General features: G+C 36.3%; 1 protein-coding gene across 10 annotated transcripts in view; it reads left to right on the forward strand.

Annotated features, from left to right (window-relative positions):
• CEP128 (centrosomal protein 128) overlaps positions 1-19346 on the forward strand; it is a 363215-nt gene that overhangs the window by 295096 nt on the left and 48773 nt on the right. For 7 of the 10 annotated variants that reach the window (XM_037031444.1, XM_037031446.1, XM_037031449.1 and 4 more), the window contains 2 exons: positions 4335-4424; positions 11470-11493. In XM_037031444.1, the coding sequence (XP_036887339.1) occupies positions 4335-4424; positions 11470-11493 (114 nt within the window). The remainder of the gene's footprint in view (positions 1-4334; positions 4425-11469; positions 11494-19346) is intronic. The other 3 variants (XM_037031448.1, XM_037031450.1, XM_037031451.1) reach the window with 1 other exon arrangement.

The following is a 19346-nucleotide window of genomic DNA, read 5'->3' on the forward strand; positions in this document are numbered from 1 at the left end:
GATCACGGTTCACTCTATTGACAAATGCTTGTTTAGCACTCTTCTTAACTCCTGTCAAGATGGGGCCAAATTGGCCCCAAAGGATGATGGTCTGTCCCTCAAAGGAGAAGAAAAAGAAAAACCCTCTGACTTGTTAAAGAATGATATTATTGGCTAATGAGCAGGGAGTTTTGTGTCATGCACCATGCCTAAGATTCTAAATGTAGGTCATCTGCCTATTGTTACAACAATTCTATATGGTAGATATTGGTATTCTCATTGTACAGATAAAGAAATTACTGAGGCCCATCACTTGTGCAGCCAGTCAGTGGCCAGGCTCGGATCTGCATCAGAATCTGGCCTCTGTACCACTGTACTTAATGCCTCATGAGCTGGCTTGTGGAGAACTGGGTGTCTACACTCTGTTTGTTTAGGTTCCTGGTCTTTCTTTCTTTTAATTTATTCCTTTTTTTCTACAAAAATGATCTTTTAGCAAACAAAGCAAGCACTTAGTGTGATAAAATACCAACTGACCCCCCATCTCCTCAGAAAAGAGACCATAAAAAATGAAATAGTTGTTAGTAAATGCCTTAAATAAGGCAATGCTGGGAACTTAAAATCAGTGAAACTTCTTACTGCCTTTCTGTAACTTTGACACTACTATAAACCCTTGGGCTCCAAGCTTTCATACACACAGCAACGGGGACACTGTCATGTAAATATGTATTTGGCCCTTGGCATATGAGGAGGATTTTAATTCCTGGTGCGAGATTAGGAGCAATCCAGTAATCTCTCGCACTTCTAGGAAGGAGAGGGATCATTTTTCTTTTTCCATTCTGCACCTTTTCTTTTTGCTTATTCATCATGTTTTAAATAAACAGACCGAAGAAAGTTGTTATTAAAGCCCTCCTCGGGCTTCTTCAATTTCAGTTTTAAACCAGGTTCAAAATATTCTGGCAAAAATTAAAGGCAACATTGAAAATGTTTGCATAAATTTTAAATTGTACAAAAAGTGATAAAACCAAAGTGAACTGCAAGAATGACTAATAAGCATCTCTTCTTATACTTTTGTCTGTTTATCATGATCAGCGATTCTTTTGTTTTAAAAAATTGATTCTGAAGTGCTTTTCTTTTCTAGAATACCTACATTACACTTACTATTCTAAATTTAATGTGTTTGAAGTTTAACGTTTACCATTAGAAAGATGAAGGCTTATTAGGATGCTAATAAATGACATTAACTATCTGTTAACATTATTTCTATATTTGCCCATAAAATGAAATAGAAAAATATTACCTAGAAGAGACTCCATGTCTTTAGTACATTGTGTTTTTAATTGAAATCCTAAGTTCTCATTTCACCGTTCGAAAGAACTAACAAATTTGTGACAAATGGAACAGGCGTGGGGAAAGAGGCCATTTATGAGCCAGTGACGAATCTAAACTCCTGCAGCCAGATCTGAAAGACTGGAGGGAGGGGCACGGTGGTGCCATTACCCTGCAGAACAGCACAGCTCGTTGGTTCAGGTCTCAGCTGCCCTTTGTCCTTTCTCCTGGCCGTTCCCTGTGGCATTGACTGTGTGTTCTTCATCAGACCCGGGAGTAAGAAGGACTCGCCACTTCCTTAAGAAAGACAGATGGCAGGAATATAATCCCTTTTATTATATAGTAAGTAAATATAAAAATATGTACCAATAATGGTTTTTATTTGAACATTAAATTTTATTGTGTTTTGTTATACTGATAACTGACATCTGTTGAAAATAAAATTCTGGAATGCGGTTCTGGCATGTGTGCTTTTGAGAAAGAGGCTCCAGAGCAGTTTTCCAGTCTGTCCCCTAATCTCCACCACACACACACACGCACACACACACATGCACACACATAAAAAATAGCCCCAATGGTAATAAAAAGGCATTTATTGTGTATTTGCTCATAAAACTACACTGTTAGCTCTGGTATTTCCATTAGCTTCATTTCAAGGAGCTATTAAATATATATGTATATATGTTAAAAGGTGACCTTTAATTTGTTTTTGAGAGTTAGTATAGACTTCTTTAATTCAGGTGGTCCTGGATTATAGTCTAAACTCCAACATTAAATCACAGTGTGGAACTCAATACATTTAATATCTTGGGTCTGTTTCTTTGACTTGAAGTGAACAGAATTAATAATGTTCGCCTACTGAGACTTTTTGTTAGCATTAAATGAGAACATATGTGAAATCACCCAATACAATTTTTGGCAAATAATTACCTCTCAATAAATAATGTTGCTTTTTACGATACTGGTCATTTAAATGGATGTTTTCATTAATAGCAGTCCCTTTGTTCCTGAAATTAAATGAACCCTCTAGCGTTCCAGGAGCTTTGAGTGCACTGCTCCTTCTCGTGCTTTTCCTGTAGGTCTTTCCATAAGGGCTCATTTCGTACTTTTTTCAGCTCAAATGTCAACTCTTTGTAGGAACTTAACCTGACCCACCTGTCTAAAGTAAATCTCTGCCCCGACCCTGCACTGCAGTGTCTTTATCTATCTCCGTATATGTGTTTAAAGGATATGGACACCCTTGAACAGAGGGTGGTCATTCTGCTGTACAGGGCAGAGTCTAAATCTTTTCCATCTTACAGGCAATGTACTTACTACCTTACAACAATTCCATTCCACCATTATAGAATAAAAGCAGCTGTAGACCATATATAAACAGAGGAATGGGCTAGGTTCCAATACTACTTTATTTATGGAAACTGAAATTTGAATTTCATGTAATTTTTACATGTCATGAAATGGTATTCTTACTTTGATATTATTTTCAGCCAAGTATTGGGTTGGCCAAAAAGTCTGTTTAGTTTTTTCTGTAAAATAAAGACACATTTCTCATTTGTACCAATAAATTTATTGATTTGGATATTTTGAGTGTGTTGGCTTTATCCTGCTATTGGCTTCTAGTCTTGTGGGTCAAAGCCAGGGGTGCTGCTAACCATCTTCCAATGCATAAGACAGCCCCACAGCAAGGAATTATTTGACAAAATGTCAGTAGTACCAAGAAACTTTGGAAACCACTTTTGATATGTTCGGTCAGTCACAGCACCTTCTCCATACCTTGCACAAATCTTTTGCATTTCAGTTGCATTATTACCTTTCTTGAAATCATAAAGCACAATACCCCAAAATGTCGTGTTTTCTTCCATTTTCAATATTAAAATGGCCACACAAAAATTCATAAATTTTGATAAGTTTTTTAAGTGTATACTGATATGACAGCTACCCCAATACAATCTAACGAAATTGTTTCAATTGAAGTTAAAGGCAACTAAGCACTTCTAGAGCCATTGTACGGAAAAATCTAACGAAACTTGTGGCCAACCCAATAAAAAAAGTAAAAACTCTTCGTAGCTCATGGACCTATAAAAACAGTCAGTGGGCTGGACTTGACCCAGTGTCCTACTTCGCTGACCCCAGCCTTGGAATGAACTAGTTTAATGGTTATTGATCTCACAGATGTTTGCCTTTTAAAAAATTAACTGGAATGTGGGCAAAGAATACACTTTTGAGTTCTTCCTCAAAAAATAAATTTGCACTGGTAGAATTTTAATAATTTTGCATGTGGAAGGAAAGTGTAATTTTGAGTAATTAGACCTTTCTGAACTTTTAAAATCATACACATCAGTGCTTCATTATCCGCAGGTAAGGTTGTCAGTGTTAAAAGGAGATTTCATTGCTGGCTGAAACTGCACAGGTGTGCCTAACAAGATCTTAGCTTATTTATTCTTTCATTTTATAGACTTTGGAATTCAGGATCAGTGCTTTCTAGGAATGATTTTGGAAACAAGACAATTGAGGATGCTTTGAACTAAATCACTATTCTTTATTTGTAATCCTAAGGAGCAAACTGTTTTAAATTTCAAGTAATGGTTTTCCTAAAATTCATGACTTTAAGTTGGGTAAGGGTTGGGTTGGGTACTTTTAAAACATTCCCCCATTATTTGGGGGAATGTTTTAAAAGTACAGCATGAGCCCTGACTAGGTAGCTCAGTTGGTTAGAGCATTGCCCCAATACACCAGGGTTGTAGGTTCAATCCCCAGTCAGGGCACATACAAGAATCAACCGATGAATTAATAAATAAGTGGATAACAAGTTGGTCTCTCTCTCTCTCCTTTACCTCTCTCTAAAATCAATCAATAAAATTTTTAAAGTGTATATGATATTTTTCCAAATGCAAGTATTAAAATTTTTGAAAGTATTATGGTCCTATCAGTGTTATCTTTATAGTTATTACTATTTATAGTGCTTTCAATGATTTTAAGATAGTAGAGCTTTCCAACTCTTTTTCTTTACTCGCATCTCTCTCAAACAGCCAAAGCTACGATTTAACATTTCACCTTGGGAAGATGCTAGTCAGATTGCAATGAAAAATCAGAGTGAAGCTCGAATGGAAGAAAAAGCAGTTAAGTATTTCATAGGTAGAAATATTTAGGATATTTAAAACTAATAGTCAAAATACATTCACTGTATCTTAGTAAGTCATTTACTGTAAGTCAGCCTTCAGACATGCTTTCCAGAAGTGCAACAAAAAACTAAGTTTGTTGGGTTTTTCCTCAGTTTTCTTATATATTAATAATCACCACTGATTTTCAGAGTATAGATAACCTAAGGTTTGTTTTAAATCCCTCATCTACCTTTCCCTTTCTACCTGTGTTTGTATATTAAGAAATGGAGATTAAAAATAGCTCTGATCATAGTCAAACTAAAGTAGGAAATAAGAAAAACTTAACTCATCAGCCAAATATATTATTTAAAACTATCTGCTTATGTCTCAATTATCCTTATCAATAGCCTCTCTCTTTAGCATAGAACAGTGAGAGGTACCTGTAGTCAGAAGCCCACAGAAGGAATATGGGAATGGGAGTGAGAGTCTCTAATATAATGTTACTTGTGCTCAATTCCTGAGAAGAATTGAGTAACTGACTCTGCATCTAAATTAGGATGTGGATTATTGAAATTGCTCAAAGGTAAGCGGTTTAATTCCAGATGCGGACTGAGTGCCTGTACCATTTAATGACTCAACTGTGTGACATGCATGACAGCCAGCAATCAAGAGCTGTGATTCAAATATTCAGGAGGAAGGAGCTGGGGCCGTCGGGTTCTATGGTTGTGTAGGTTTCCTTGTGGACGTTGGTCCCCTGGAATCCCGGGAGCTATTTGCCCTTGAGGGCAACAAAGGAAATGTCAGCCTCAGGGAGTCTCCTTAGACCAGCTCTATTTGGTGACAGTCCTGCACACCCTGAAAAAAAGCACACCCTGTTGTTTCCACAAGTTCTGTATGACATGAACCTACTCATAAATTATGCCTTAATCACCACTGCACTGTGATTTGCATAAGAGTTCAGAGCACCTTCAGCTGATATATGACTAACCTCACGACGGGAGACATGTACTTTATTTCTTAAAATGTAAATCCTTGAAAAAAGTCACAGGCTGTGCTGGCTTCTAGGCTATTGGCTTTCTCCCCCTACTACTCAGCTCCAGTTCCTACATCTCTCTTGAGGGACAGTCAATCTTTAAAACTACGTTGATTGTCATTTTCACTGTCCCTAACCACCATCATAGCCTTTATATTACCTGCAAATACATTTTAGTTGTTCTCCAGTCCAGATGTCATTCACTGAAATCTTGATACCTGGTTCCAGCAGTTTCATTGTGGAACTGAAACCACTTCCAAGGGTAAGGTAATTAATCCTGTGTCTTCTGCCCTTCATTTGGTTTGTAGTTTTATCCTATAGGCCCCTGCCTATGCATCACATTGCATTTGTGCTTCAAAGAATCTCAAAGCAATTCTTTGTTTTCAAGGAAAAAAATTACACCTCATTGCATTGCTTTGTGGCCTGAAACAGAAAGGGTGAATCTGAGTTTTTTTTGGTATTTCATGCAGTTGACAGGAACTGTTTGAAGGGACTTTCAGCAAAACCTGTACTTAAAGTACTTCTGGCTGCATTTTCCAGCATGAAATCTCTTGGAATAAAGCAACAGAGCCGTATTTGCATATCTTTCTCTTCCACCCCACTTGCATTCCCACCCTACGAGCCCAGGTACTCATCCCACTTCGGTGTCAGTGCAAAGTCGGCCTTTCCTGAATGGTGTCAAACCGAAGTATAATGGTCAGTAATGGCCTCATAACAAACAAGATCGCAAACCACAAATGCCAACCTGGGAACATAGCAGAGAGACCAAACAGCTGAGTGCCTCTGGGTTCTGTTATGGCAGTAGTAGTGGATGAGCAAACAGGCAGAAGTGTGGAGCACACACTCTGACTCAGTTCTTAAGTCTGGTGATAGTTCTTGCTTCTGATTTTCTACTTTCTGGGTGGAAAATAGCAAAGAACATTACTGGCTTCTGTGCAAGGAAGTGTTGCATCTTTTTAAACAGACAACATTTTAGACAAAATCTTGATGCCTTGCTGTGGTTTCCTTTTTAATATTTGTTTTGTTATTTTGGATCCTTAGGTAGATTATTTGAAAAGGGCTTATAAGCAGCACATGAGATGAGTTTACAAAGACGGACACCCAGTACTTGCTGATGGCTAACTCAAACCCTGGGGGACTGGGAAACCCTGGCCAGCTGTCCAACGGCACCCGCCCTAAAGTTTCTCACCAGTACAGATTTACTTGGTCTGACTTTTAATAGATCAAATACGATTTTATGTATAGATTGCTTATTCATTGGTAATTCAAAGCCAACTTATGATATAGTCTATATATTTTTGATGTGATGATGTTGAGACTGTTTGTGATTTTTGTCTCTATTTTGTTTTCCTTTGCTTTAAATCACCAAACACTGATCTTTTTCTGTGGTGGTTAGTAAAAGCCTTTTCTTTCTTTTAATATCTTGAAGTTTGGAAAGGAATACATTTGAAATTATTTCTAGCTCTTTTATTTATTAAAAAATGATTGGTAGTTTGTTAAGTGTAATGGATTGCCGTGTGGAAATGTGTCAAGAAGAAAAGGTACGTATTTGCATTTCATTTTATATCGTTTGTGTAGGAAGTAGCAGGTAAAATGTGAGTGTTGATGAAACAGAGTTAGCACTGACAGGGGAAATGCCATGCAGCGGTCTCTCTGGAAGAAGCCAAGTGGATCGTTCTTCCAAAAGAGAGGCTTTGTGCTTTTATAGCCATGGTGGGAGGGAGTCCCCAGTGTGTGTGTTTCTTTTTTAAAATTATCTGCCTGTCATAAGCCTTCAGTGTTAGAGAAGTTGTCAAAATCCTTCTATACGGTACTCTTAAAGCTTCTTAGCCTTGGAAGGGATAGAAACGGTTGGTATATTTTTATGTTAGTATCGTGTTTTTTTTAATGTGCTAATGGATATATTTAAAGTATTCTTGGAAAATGCTACATTATTGTGATAAAATGAAGCCACTGGACTTGTTCAAGTATACTTACCAAAGACAGAAGAACTCTGATAATTTAGACCTATTAGGCCTCCAATTCATGGCTTAAATGGGTTGCGTGAATCAATGTGGCTAATTGATTGGCTCAGCTGGATCAAATAAACTGTTAATGATCAGAGATTCAGATACCAGAGATCCATTTAGTGCCCGTATCCTAACTTAGCTTACACATTTTTGCCCATTTCCAATAATACTAATGAATTTGCCTTTGTCCAGTTATAAATTCCAGTGTACACTCTGTTATGACCAAGTAGCAAAGGAATATATATAGCTCAAGGCAAGTTACTAACCTCATCATAAAAAGTTAAAATATATTTTAAAGAATTTTTTAATAGAATACATATTTTTATAGTGAATATGCTATAGGCTTCCCCCACTCGATCTGTCCAGTAGACACAAAATGTTAAGTGTAGCAGCATTGCTTTCCCTTAGAAATACGGGTGATGTTCATTTTGGTGAGACCAGCTGGCTCCGTTATGACTCAGTGACAATGCAGTGACTTCACGTATCATCTTTAAGAGTAAACAGTAAAATGATTGTTGCTATTTTATGTGTTTGTTAGACTTTTCCTTCCTTAGAACTAAACAGAAGTGGAAAAGAGAATAATATCCAACCACAAAAAAAAGCAATAGCAAGGAGACAGGTGTTTTCCCCAAGAAATTTTTTTTCCAAAATACTTGAAGGAAATTTCGGACCTTGTTGCCCCTTCCACTCCTGATTGGTGTTTTTCCCTTGGTTTTGCTATTATTCATCTAGAAATGTTTCATACAGGAAAAATAGATTTGCTTTAATAAAATAATTTATTTGCATAATATTCCTACATCTCATTTCACATCTTATTTAGAGTAAAAGGACTTGAAGGCCCACAGGTGGGCTTCAGAGAGTCTGCAATTCCCCTAAAAGTGTGTGCAGATTATGTGTGTGTTGTGGGTAATGTACGGTCCCGGTGAGAAGATGGAGTTTCGTGGAACTCTCAAAGTCCATGACTACAAAAATAAGAGCCACTGCCTTACTGAGCCCACCTGGAACATCATGGTTATAGTGAGAGTGTCTTTGTTACTTCTGGAGGCATCTTACCCTTCCCACCTGCTACCCCCACTATCAGAGTCCTAACAGTCCTTTTCAGGGGCCAAGCTTGAGCTGAGGGGTGTTTGTGAAGGAGGAGCTGGGAAAGTGTTAACCAGAAGGTTGATTTGAGCTTGACGAGCAAATCTGTAGAAATGGAGATTAGACTTCAACCACCAAACACTCCAACTGCAGTTCTAGTAAGCGTGGGAGAGGTTAAGGAGAGTAGAATTTATTCTGCTATAATTACATGTCAATTCTAGGACATACACTGGCACTGTTATGGATTGTATTAATGGCATAGAATTGGCTTAAGTTACCTCTATTGTAATAATAAGAACATGAGAGAAAGTATGCAGATATTTTATTTGAGAATAAGGATGTGCAGTAGCCTAATTCTTTTACGTACAGAATTATAATAGTCAATATTGTCTGCCAAAAAGGAAATTGGCTATAAACATTTAAATTAAAAATATATTTCTTAAAATTTTAAAGAAAATTAATAAGTTTATAAAGACTAGGTGTAGGTTCTTTTTACTTATAGTCTATAAGACCAAAAAAGTACATTTAGACAGAGCTCACTAATTGACTGCAATGGCTGCTATCCTGTTAGTTGTTGATTGGCAAATTGGATTATTTAAATTTAGGTTAGTAAACTGAATGTTTCTATTTTCTGAATTTTGTTTTTCTGAAAATGTACTTTTTTCTGGAAAGCTGTCTTAGTACCATATTGGAATGAAGTCAGTTATAGACATAAGTAAATTGCATCAAAATAATTATTTATCAATTGAGAATGAAGTAGGTTATAGACAAACAGATGTAAGTAAATTGTATCAATATCAAAATCATTTATTGATCTTTATAATTTAACAAAATGGAGGTTTTTTGAAGATTTCTGAACAGTCTTACAGACCAGGCACAGGTCTTCCTAGTCAGCTTGGACTGCTGTGACAAATTGTAGTGCCACTGACTGGGTGACTTGAACAGCAAACACTTATTTATTTCTTACAGTTCTGGAGGCTGGAAAGTCCAAGATCAAGGTGCTGGCAGATTTGGTTCTTAGAGAAGGCCATCTTCTCCTTATGCCCTTACATGTCAGAGAGCAGAAAAAGCAGCAAGTGTTTTCATGTGTCTTATAAGGGCACTAGTTCCGTCTTGAGGGCTCTGTCCTTATGACCTAATTACCTTCCAAAGGCCACATGTTCCAATGCCATCACACTGGGGGTTTCAGCACATGAATTTCATGAGGATAAAAATGTGTAATTCATGACAATACATGTTTCTTTTAAAATCCTATAACAAATATTCAAGTTTATTTTTGCCAAACACTGAATTATGAATTTAGACATTTTAACTCAATTCTGCTTTCACATCATATGAAATTACTTGTTACATACCAACTACATATGTGCTTTTTAAAATATGCAAATCTCTAATAATATGTGCCCATAAATACATGTTATGGGAAAAACTTAAGGCTTAAACAGTGGCTGTGAAAATATTGAGCCTTCTAACATGGTTCATATAAATGTGACGTGGCACAGAGGCTGTTTCTGTCTCCTTGAGGCATCTAATGAGGTTCTGTTCAGTCTGCCAAGAATGATAAAGTGTTGCCAAATGGTTTTGTCCCAGACACACTGTGAATAAGATGCCTGGCAACAACGTATCAAAGCCTACTTGAGACATTAGGTGCATTTATCATGAAGCACTCGAATGTGACAGCACACAGGTCACCAGCAAAATAGCAGTTACTTCAGGAAACTCTGTGTTCGAGGGTGAGGTCCTCTCAAGTGTGCCAACCAAATGTAGTTAAACAGAGTATATTGCTAAAAACCATCTGCTGTGCGCTGATTTTGCGTAATTTGTTCATTTAACTTGTGCCCACATAGCCAAATGTTTAAGGGTAGAAATGTGCAACTCAAGTCTCTCAGTTTGAGGCTCGGAGGCTGGGTTGCAGAAGTCCTCAGAATGAGGCTGGGAGCTGTGTTTGGTGAGGCCGAGGGAATGGTGATGTGGGCCACCCACCCGAGCGTGGTGGGTCTGTGGTGGTCCTGGTGGAGCCACAAGACCCCTGATCTAAGTGGCTCTCTGTACCATACCTGCCCCTTTTCCTCGTAGGACTAAATGATTAATTTGAGTAAACAACTAAACAGAAAAAAAAGATTTTACATACCTCATCCAACTGCTTAAAGTGAAAGAAAAGGAAGAAAAGTGGCCTTGCGCCTCCTAGAAAGGATGGCTGTCCACTGTCTTAAATCCTGATTCTCTTCCTGCTCAGATTCAGCCTTCTACCTGTGGTGAAAACTCCCTGCCTGTAGCTGTCAGCTCTGAGAAGAGTTGAGAATACAGCTGCTGGATGCAGAATGCAAACGTTTTCTTGATTCTTTATCTTTTTAACCATTAGTCTCAGTTACCCTCTTAAAGACCAATATTTCTGTAAAATCTTCTTAGCCCTGAAGGCCTGTCTGGATTGGTTGCATGTAACATATATTTTTCCCTTATCTTTCTTGCTTTGTTTTAAAGAACAATTTCTTTATTAATTTTATTTGATAAAGTATTCTTTTTTTCTCCTTATGTCTGAATTTTACCTTCCTATGAGGTCAAACATCTCACTGTTCATATCACTACTATTGTCTATTTATGGCTTATGTATTTAAATGTAACTAATATTATATATTCTTAAGTAGTAAATAAATTTGCCAATGCAAAAGTGGTAAAATCTATTTCATCTTATAATTATATATGAATTTATGGTATTTGCTGTCAAATTAAACCCGGTAGTCCTAACTCTTAAATAGATGAGAAAAGGTATAGTGATGCTTTTGTGTTAATTTCTATTGTAGAGATCATTCTGAATTTTTATTTTTTTATATCTTAAAAATAAGTTATTACTTACAGAATAAAAAGGAAATCTATTATGTAAGCTTGAAATTATTTAATGGCTTTGTTTTTATAATTATATGCTATGCTTTATTTGCAGGACCGTGTGAATGTGTTAGAAACGGTAAGTTGGGCATTTTCTTTGTCCTTTAATCAGAATTACTGCCGTGTCCTGAGTGGGTTTCAGAGCACTCTCCACAGGACACAGTTCCAGGGGGCGTTTCTAAAACTACATCTGGGATTCAAAGGGTAAAATAAGCTAAATTATATGTGAACAGTATGTGGATATAGACTTTTAAAAGGAAAAAAATATTTTTATCAAAAATGTGCAGATGTAAGTGACCACTGCTTTCTTTCTTCTGATGATGCCATGCTATACTAATTTATGGAAAATATAATCAGTTTAAATATAATCAATACCTTGTATATTTGTTTCTGTATTTCTCATTCACTGAAAGGACTGGCTGATACAAAACCGAGATCAGGATGTCAGTTATATTTTGGAGTCCAGATCTTCAACTTTAATATTTTACTAGTACAAAAAATAATGAGAAAAACTGGTCAGCTTTTTTCTCAATAATCTTACTTGCAGGAATCTAGTATTAAGAAATATTTTTAAGTACATGGATGTAAAGACTACACACTTGTAGTATTAACTGAAAAATGACGTATTTTAGATGACTTTAGAGCAAAAAGGGGACATGGCTTTTTGTTGGACCGTAGAATCATGGTTAGATGTGGTGTGGAGTTTCCACCCAGTTTGCCACAACAGTTATGGAAAAGGCACATAATACAAGGTTAAGTGGAAACAAATTCAATATGTAAAATCACGTGTACTTTCATGACAACATGAAATGAAAAATATGTGAGAAAAGAATACAAGAGAATGAGGAAAACTCATAAAAGTGACTTGTTAGACAAGAATTAGGGCTGTGGCTTCGTTTATTCTGTTTTTAAAATTGTGTACTACTTTTATAAAGAAACATTTTTATAGTAAAAGCCATGTGAATTGAAAGACTAGTTAAACAAATTATGGTACCACTTTATGATGAAATATTATTCAGCAATAAAAAGTCATATTTTTAAAAAGTGAATGTTACCATGCTGTTATGTGAGGGGAACTAGTGGTATATAAATGTATAATGGGGAGTATGGTGCAAGTATTAAATATACATATTTTGTGTGAAAAAAAGGCTTTAAGAAAAGACACAAAAATATTAAGAGTGTCTTGGGTCTAGTGGTGATTTTTATTTTATCTTTTTATATATTTAATGAACAGGAGAAAATGAGAAACTTTTAAACAATAAGGCTAATGAAGAATGAAATATTTATTTTGTGAGCGTGAGGAGTGGAAAGATGCTAATTTAGCACATTTCAGTCCTGTGTAAACAAGTGACTTTGATTGACAGTATCCAGACCCTCGTGGGTAAATAATCTATTCCCTTAGATTTAACTGGGCCATTTGGAAAGTACACTGACCTTCTCAGTTTCAGCATGATGACATTGTAGGGGAATAAAATGTTTAGTGTTCCTCCACATATATTTTACTTAACCTTAGGGAGTGTCTTGCCAACAGGATTTGGCTTATGAACTAAATGCTCTTTTTAAAAGCATGAACAAGAACAGAAATTCTGATTTTGAGGACTTAAGCTCAGCACACAAAATGCCACTTATAAAACATTTTAGCAAGATCGTTTGTCCCTTGATTTCTTCATCTGTAAACATGATTTTAAGTAAACTTATTATATTAGATTGTGAGAATTAAGAGAGAAAGTATATGTGAAAGTATTTAGGACCAACCAAATGTTAGCTTATCGTTATCACTATGTGATTGTTTATTGTTTCTTATTTAAACATTTTAGCTATACCAATATGCCACATGAGGCTGAAAATTATATCAACAATAACAAAAAGCCTATAACATTCATTAGTACTTGTTAGTCTTTTTTTATTTATATAATCTCTTTACTAAAACTACTGTGAAGTAGAATTATAAATACCTTATTCTAAGGATTCCTTTAGGAATAAAGGTAAAAATAAAAAGTCATCATGAAAAAAAAATCGATTAAACGGAATAGGATTTTTATAGTGGCAATTTTCTCAAGATGGATTTAATTTGAAGTAATTAAGTAAAACCATAAAAATGAATGTGCTCAAGTAATAATGTTAATGCTCAAATATTATGAAGTCCTTTGACTTTATGTGCATTGGTGACTGCTCAGCTGGTAAAATATTTTACAATTCATAAGATCAGGTATGTGGAAAGTGATCTCAGGATCATCTATTATTCCTTCAGGACTTAGGACTTAAACCTTAAGAAAATGTTGGTGGTCTACACAAGGCACTGGATGGGGGGTGTATATTATGGTGACTGGAGTCTGCAAAAGTCTGGCATTCCATTGTTTCATTAGTATTTGCACTAGATCGATTTTAAAAGTTCAGTAGTTATAATAGATTATAGATGGTCTTTTCATTGTAATGAGCACTCTGATTCCCTGATTGGTCTTGTCACCAGTTATGTGAATGCTCAGGTCATAACCTTGTGTCCATTTTTCCTCCTCTTCCTCCACTTGTCCCTTTCCTCCTTCACTAGCAGGTAAGCTTCTTGGATTAAAAATGACAGATTACTTACAAATGCTTCCCAGGGCCTGACAAAAGTTTCTGTGTAGTGGACAATAAATATCTGTAGCATGAAATGATGAATCCTGAATTGAACATGTCTGACCCTCACATAAGAGGGGTACATAAGGGCACCTAGGGATATAGGTTTGTACAGTACCAGTATGTACAAGTCCGTTAGTTAGGGGGAAAATCTCCCAGAAGTAGATTAATATATTCCTTTTCCTTCCTAGCATTTCTGATCAGCACTGTACTTTATGGGGTATTTCACAGAAACTAACAGTTTTCATTAAAGTTTAGTGTGGATTTTGCTAAGAAGAAACCACCTTCACCCAAAATATAGCAGGTGATTCCCCAAATAAAGCTAAGCGATAGCCTGAAAAAAATCTGGGGAGAGCCCAGGTCATGGGCCATGAATGGGACTCACGGTGGATGTTTATTGGGCGCTGTGTAAAGAGGCGCATTGTCACTGAAGAGGAGGAAAACTCAACTGTGACTAGCTCTCTCCAGGAGCTTACACTTTAGTTTAGAAGAGAAGTTACTTACACGTAAATAAATTAATGATGTAAGATAAAAATACACTGTGGCACATGAATAAAGCAGGTAATACATATTGTATAAGCCATTATAAATAAAAATAATTGTAAAATTAAGACATCATGGCAGTGTAGGTTCTTTGTGAAAAATAATAGATTTTGTAGTTTGAGGACATGATTAGATTAGTTATAGGGGCCTCGAAGCATCTCTGAAATGTGAAGAATCTGTAGTGTGGGGTAGCAAGAGCCAGGAAAGTCACTCCATAGTGTACAAACTTGGAAGGTAGTAATGAACAAAGAGTTTGTTAAAAGGATGCTTTTAAAGTGTAAATTCATGAAATCATGACTCCTACAAGTTCAAAAATGGGCTCATGACAAATGAGTTTAACTTGTTAATTAATGAGAGACTGAGTAAGATGTTATAAATGACTGAACAGAACAATGAACCACACATACCTATCTATGCACTGAGGAATTTAACATAGATGCAAAGCTGGCTTTTTCATAGTAGAGGTGGAAAGTCAACTGGATCTCCCTAGACAAAATTTATGTGTGTGTCTACAAACAAGAATTGTTTTCATTGCCATTGTTATCTACAATTCAGAGTTACAAAGAGCTCAAAGACACTGACAGGTACAGAGATCCCATAGAACAGGGTGCCAAACTCATTTTCACAGGGGCCCACATCAGCCTTGCGGTTGCCTTCAAAGGGCCAACTGCAATTTTAGGGCTGTATAAATGTAACTCCTCCTTAACAGTTAAGCGAGAGCTTGGTGCTGCCACCAGGTCGAAACAAGGTCCCAGGCCGGATAAAACAAGGTGGAGGGTGGGATTCGGCCCTCAGGCCTTGTGTTTGCCACCTGTGCCATAGAAGAATCAGAATACCAAGAAGAGTGTGTTAGGCAAAAACTAGGTTTTTTTCATTTTTTTGATTATTATTTTATTGTTGTTCAAGTGTGATTGTCTGAATGTCCCCCCCAGAACTCCCCCCAACCCCGTCCCCACCTTCCTCCCCTGATTTCAAACCCCCTTGGTTTTGTCCATGTGTCCTTTATAGTTGTTCCTGAAAACCCTTCCCCCATTTATTGGAGACACTCAATAAGTTCTTACTCCATTTCAAAGTCTTTCATATATTTTTATAGATTCTTACGAGATAGCACTCCAAGAACATAATTAGATATTTGGAGTTTTGAAATACAGACCAAGTACTTTAGACTTGATATTTTGCATTAGGGATACACATGGATTTCTGCCTGAGTGCCAGTTCTTCCTTGACATAACTCAATATTAAACACTTTCTGTTGGGCAGGATTCTGGCTGCTCTTTTGGAAGGAGAGCTGTGATCAGCTTGCATTCTCTGTCATGTGCATTGCAAGGTTAGGAGGTGAAAGGTAGTAGCACCACATTCAGCCAGTTGTGAACCATTAATGGTTTTTAACTGGGCTGTGGCTTGTTACATGTGGTATGTAGAAACACAAATGTAGTAGGTGCGGGGCAGAGCAGCATGGGGGGAGACTGCAGGTAGGGGTAAGGAAAGTACGCGTTGGAGGTAATTCAGCTTCAGGAACGCGCTTGGAAAATTAGGGATTGGGCCAGTTCACACCAGAGAGGTGGGGTTCAAGTCGATGTCCTTGTCTAGAGAGAGGAACTAGTGAACTTACAAAGTGGTAGGTCAAGGGAGAAGAATTATAGACAGGACAGTAAGAGTCATTTTAGGAAGTTTAAAGGGAATGTAGGCAGTTCAGGTTGGAAATGATATAAATCCAATTTTTCCTATCACCCCTCAAACCTGCCTTATTTTCATTTCCATTAAGATCATGGTAGTTTTGATTCTCATATATTTGTGTTAGAGTTAAGCATGACTTCAGTTAACAGAGAAATCCAGAAATAACAGTGGGTTATGTAAGATAGAAATGTTTTTTTTTCTTCTTACGTAGCAATCTAAATATATGGTGTCCATGGCAGGTATAGTGTCTGAAACCCAGGCTCCAAACCTTCTAGTTTCACCATGCTCAATATACTGCTCCCCCATTGTGATTCAAGATGCCTGTTCTATCTGTCTCCAGCTCTTAAGTCTGCATTGTAACTAGACGAAAGAGGGGGAGAGCATGGAACTTCCCCTTAGTGAAAACCAGACCATTTCTGTTCATTCCTATGAGCCAGAAGTTAATGACATGATTATATGTAGCTCTAAGATTCAGAAAGAGAACAAGATAAGCCATAGACTTTTGGCAGTTTCAAAGTAAATTTCTAAATATCTCAAGGTCAAAATAAATTATAGTGGAAATTATAAAATATATAGAACTGAATGAAAATAAGAATAATATGTATGTAATATTTAATAATAATATGTATGCAATATTTAATAATATTAAAATGTGTATGACACAGCAAAATAGTATTTATGGGGAAACATAAAGGCTTAAATGTTTATGTTGCAAAAGAGGGATAAAAGTTAACAAACTTATTACCTAAACTAAGATATTGAAAGGATGGTGCAATGGATTTTTATAAAAGCAAAGGAAATAAAAAATAGAGAAAAAAACTCTAAAAAATGACTAGAAAACATACATGGGTAGATAAGTCCAAGAAAGTGAGGTTGGTTATTTTAAAAAATAAAAAATAGAGAATGTATAAATGAGCAATATTATGAGGGGGGAAAAGAATATAACTATAGCTATTGGAGAACTTAACCATATACAAGAGGACTGTGAATAATTTTGTCATTATACATTTGAAAACTAAGAGAAATAACTAAATTCATAGAAAATATAATTTGCCAAAACTAAGACAAATAATGTGAATAGTGCTATAACTAAATTTTAGAAAAGAATACAAAGTTTTATCAATAATTTTTTTAAATTAAGAACTTTAAATATATATATATATTTAAATATATATGTATATATATATGTATATAGATATATATATATATCTAAATATATATGTATATATATTTAGAGAGAGGGGGAAGGGAAGGAGGGGAGAGAAATATCAATGTGTGGTTGCCTCTAGTGCACCCCCTATTGGAGACGTGGCCTGCAACCCAGACATATGCCTTGACTGGGAATTGAACCAGTGATACTTTGGTTCGCATGCCTGCACTCAATCCACTAAGCTACACCAGCCAGGGTTCAAGAATTTTTAATCAATTAAACTTTTCTTAAGAAAGGACCACCACACCCAAATAATTTTATAGATAGTTCTGTCAGATGTTCTAGAAACAGATCATTTTAGCTTACAAAAACTCATCCAGAAACTAGATAAAGAGGGAACATGCCCAACTCATTATGAAATGGCATACCTTTTGAGACAAAACCAGGCATAGGAAGTGTAACAGGGAAAGTAAGGGACTTTTCACATTAATGTGATGCAAAAATATTATACACAAAATATTAGCAAAATAAATCCAGGAATGCATTATTAAATGGATAGTTCACAATGAATAAGTTAAGTTTATTCTAGCAATTCAGAGTTGGTTTAATAGAGAAAAGCAACCATTATAATTCACCATAGTGAAAGATTAAGGAAAAATAAACTTAATAAGGTCATCTCAATAAATGAGTAAGAAACATTTATTCCCATGATACCATTATCATCATCATAAATCTTTTAGCAAGTTAAGAATTGAAAGGAACTTCCTTTAATCCAATAAAAGTCATATGAAAAAATATATGGCAGGTATCACCTTAGCATTTTTTAATACTTTTAAATTTTATTGCTGTTAAGTACAGTTTTCTACCTTTCCCTTCCACCGCAGCCATCCCCACCTCCCCACCTGATTCCACCCACCCTTGGTTTTGTTCTTTGTAGTTGTTCCTGAAAGCCCTTCACCCTTTCCTCCCATTATCCCCTCCCATCTCCCCTCTGGTTACTGTCTGTTTGTTCTTAATTTCAACGTCTCTGATTGTATTTTGCTCATTTGTTTGTTTTGTTGATTAGGTTCCAGTTAAAGGAGAGATCATATGGTATTTGTCTTTTGCCACCTGGCTTATTTCACTTAGCATAATGCTCTCCAGTTCCGTCCATGCTGTTGCACAGGGTAGGAACTCCTTCCTTCTTTCTTTCTGCTGTGTAGTATTCCATTGTGTAAATGTCCCATAGTTTTTTGATCCACTCATTTACATGTGGGCACTTAGTTTGCTTCCAGCACCTTAGCATTTGAAAGTCAGTCTTTCAGTCCAGGAAAAGCGAAAGATGCCCCATGCCACAACTTCTTTCAGATGCTATCAAGTGGTTCTACTCAGTGCAGTAAAAGTATCATGAATGCAACGAATGTTTTCTATAAAATGATATCGGAATCTAAAGTTAAGTTATGAAAAATAAAGAGAACTTAACAAGTTTGTTAGATAAAAACCAGTGTGTGAAAGTCTCTTTTACTTCTCACTCCAGTACCGGCACTGAGAAAATGTAATTAAAAGTATATCAATACAAAAATAACAAAAAAAGTAAAGTACATAGGAAAAAATGTAATGACAAAAAAATGTAATGACAAACAAGTGCAAGTCCTTTATAAAGATAGCACTCTAGAATAGCAAAGACAGTTCTGAAGAAGAAAAAGGTAGGGGAGTTTTCCTAACAAATTCCAAACCCTAGGAAAGCTATGGAAATTAGGATAGTGTAGGCTTGCCACAGGAATATATAAACAGGCCAATAGAGAACCCTTCTGTTCAGAAACAGAAATGTGTGCACGTGGAATCTTGATGCCTGTTACTACACACATTTTCTCCTAAAATGGCTCTGTTGGAAGAGGCCACGGCAACATTTCGTAATCTGCTCTCACCTTACAAAAGGCCTGCTTCTCCTCTATCCTGGACCCGTG

The sequence above is a fragment of the Sturnira hondurensis genome, unplaced genomic scaffold, assembly GCF_014824575.4.
Source record: "Sturnira hondurensis isolate 20B ecotype Veracruz unplaced genomic scaffold, ASM1482457v3 Scaffold0021143, whole genome shotgun sequence".
Classification (NCBI taxonomy): domain Eukaryota; kingdom Metazoa; phylum Chordata; class Mammalia; order Chiroptera; family Phyllostomidae; genus Sturnira; species Sturnira hondurensis.